General features: G+C 45.6%; 1 protein-coding gene across 1 annotated transcript in view; it reads right to left on the bottom strand.

Annotated features, from left to right (window-relative positions):
• EMH_0040900 (mismatch repair protein, putative) overlaps positions 1 to 1962 on the bottom strand; it is a gene marked incomplete at both ends in the record, with an annotated part of 9936 nt that overhangs the window by 7372 nt on the left and 602 nt on the right. Inside the window, 3 exons of the mRNA XM_013495562.1 lie at positions 79 to 123; positions 384 to 566; positions 853 to 1042. Coding sequence (XP_013351016.1) covers positions 79 to 123; positions 384 to 566; positions 853 to 1042 — 418 coding nt within the window. The remainder of the gene's footprint in view (positions 1 to 78; positions 124 to 383; positions 567 to 852; positions 1043 to 1962) is intronic.

Here is a 1962-nt window from a genome sequence, read left to right as displayed (position 1 = left end):
TTCTGTTTCGTGGTTTGCTGCAGCAGCAGCTTTTTGGCATTCTGCTACAGCTGCTTGAGCAGCAGCAGCAAGAGCAACAGCATCTGCTGCTTGGTTGTGGGCTTCAGGGTCTTGATGAATCACCTGCAACACAAACACACAACGAGGGTTTAGGGTTTAGGGTTTAGGGTTTAGAGGGGAGATTAGGGTTTGAGCAAACGTAATCACTAGGGTTTAGGGTTTAGGATTTTGGGTTTTTTATTAGGGTTTAGGGTTTAGGGTTTAGGGTTTAGTGCTCCGCTAAAGGGATCAGGGTTTAGGGTCTAGGGTTTAGGGTTTCGGCATATATATATTGTTTCGAATTAGGGTTTAGGGTTTTTTAGGGTTTAGGGTTTAGGGTTTACGTTTGTGATGCGTTGCAGAGCAGCAGCAACATTATTTTTTAGGGTTTGTATGGAGATCTGCTGCTGCAGCTCGTGCTGCAGCAGCAGCAGCAGAGGCAGCAGCAGCTGCTGCGGGTATTTATCTAAGATATAAGCAACCGGCTGCAGCAGCCCCAGCAGCTCAATAAACAACAATCGATTCGCCTGAAACACAAACCCTAAACCCTAAACCCTAAACCCTAAACCCTAAACCCTAGTCCCTAAGGTGGGGATGAAGAGGGCGTGGAAACAAACTATGAACTGCCACAGGAAAGAAAGAAAAAGATAAGGGTTTAGGGTTTAGGGTTTGGAGTTTAGGGTTTAGGGTTTGGGGTTTAGGGTTTAGGGTTTGGGGTTTAGGGTTTAGGGTTTGGGGTTTAGGGTTTAGGGTTTAGGGTTTAGAGACCTTTCGAGTTGAGATAAGCTGAGCGACTTTCCCTATGTTGGGTACTTTCCCTGACGGCACCAACAACTGCTGCTGCTGCTGCTGCTGTTGCTGCTGCTGCTGCTGCTGCTGCATGCATGCATTTGCGTGGGGTGATGATGTGTTGCCCCCCAGCAGCAGCAGCTGCTGCAGCAGCTGCTGCATCGCATCAGCAACTCGCGCCGGGGGAGGCAGCAGCAGCAGCTTTTGAATGAATCTGCAGCAGCAGCAGCAGCAGCAGCAGCAGCAACAGCAGCAGCAGCAGCAGCAGCAAGGGGAATGAGGCTTCTGCTGCAGCAGCAACTAAGCGCTGCAGCAGCAGCAAAAGACATCAGCAAACAGAAATGTATATAAACAAAACAAACACAAAACAACAAAATAAAATACAATAAAATAAAATATAATATAATCAAATTAAAAAAATAAAAATAAAATAAAAAACAAAATAAAACAAAACTGGAGGAACAACAGAATTATAATCAAAAAAAAAAAAAAAAAAAAAAAAAAAAAAAAAAAAAAAAAAAAAAAAAAAAAAAAAAAAAACATTAAAAAAAAAAAAAAAAAAAAAAAAAAAAAAAAAAAAAAAAAAAAAAAAAAAAAAAAAAAAAAAAAAAAAAAAAACAAAAACAAAAACAAAACAAAACAAAAACAAAACAAAAACAAAAACAAAAACAAAACAAACCAAAACAAACCCCTCCCCCCCCCACACCTGATAGATTCTTGCTGCGCATTAGGCGGCAACACAGCTGCATGCAGCGGCGGCACCACCACAGAAGAGAAAGAACCCACGCAGTTCCCGCGATGATACCGCACAGAACTCAGCAAACCCAACTGAGATGCTGTTGTTGTAGGCAACGGGCAGGGGCCCCCAACACCCCACACACCCTCCACACCGGGGGCCCCCACAATATCATGTGAGGGGCCCCCCTCTGGGGGGCCCCCAGGAGCAGCGGGGGCCTGAGAGTGTTGTCGTGTATTGACAAGAAGCTGAGATCGATGGTGGGGGCCCCCCCCCACCAGGGGGCCCCCCACAGATGGGGGGCCCCCCCAGAGCGGCGGGGGGGGCCCCCATGCGTGGTGTTTTGCTGAAGTAAGATGAAAAGAGTTTGGGGGCAAAGAAAGAGAAGCAGAGATAGA

This window comes from Eimeria mitis, genomic scaffold (genome assembly GCF_000499745.2).
Source record: "Eimeria mitis Houghton genomic scaffold, Emh_scaff1636, whole genome shotgun sequence".
Taxonomy (NCBI): domain Eukaryota; phylum Apicomplexa; class Conoidasida; order Eucoccidiorida; family Eimeriidae; genus Eimeria; species Eimeria mitis.
This window is presented reverse-complemented; position numbering and strand designations above follow the sequence as displayed.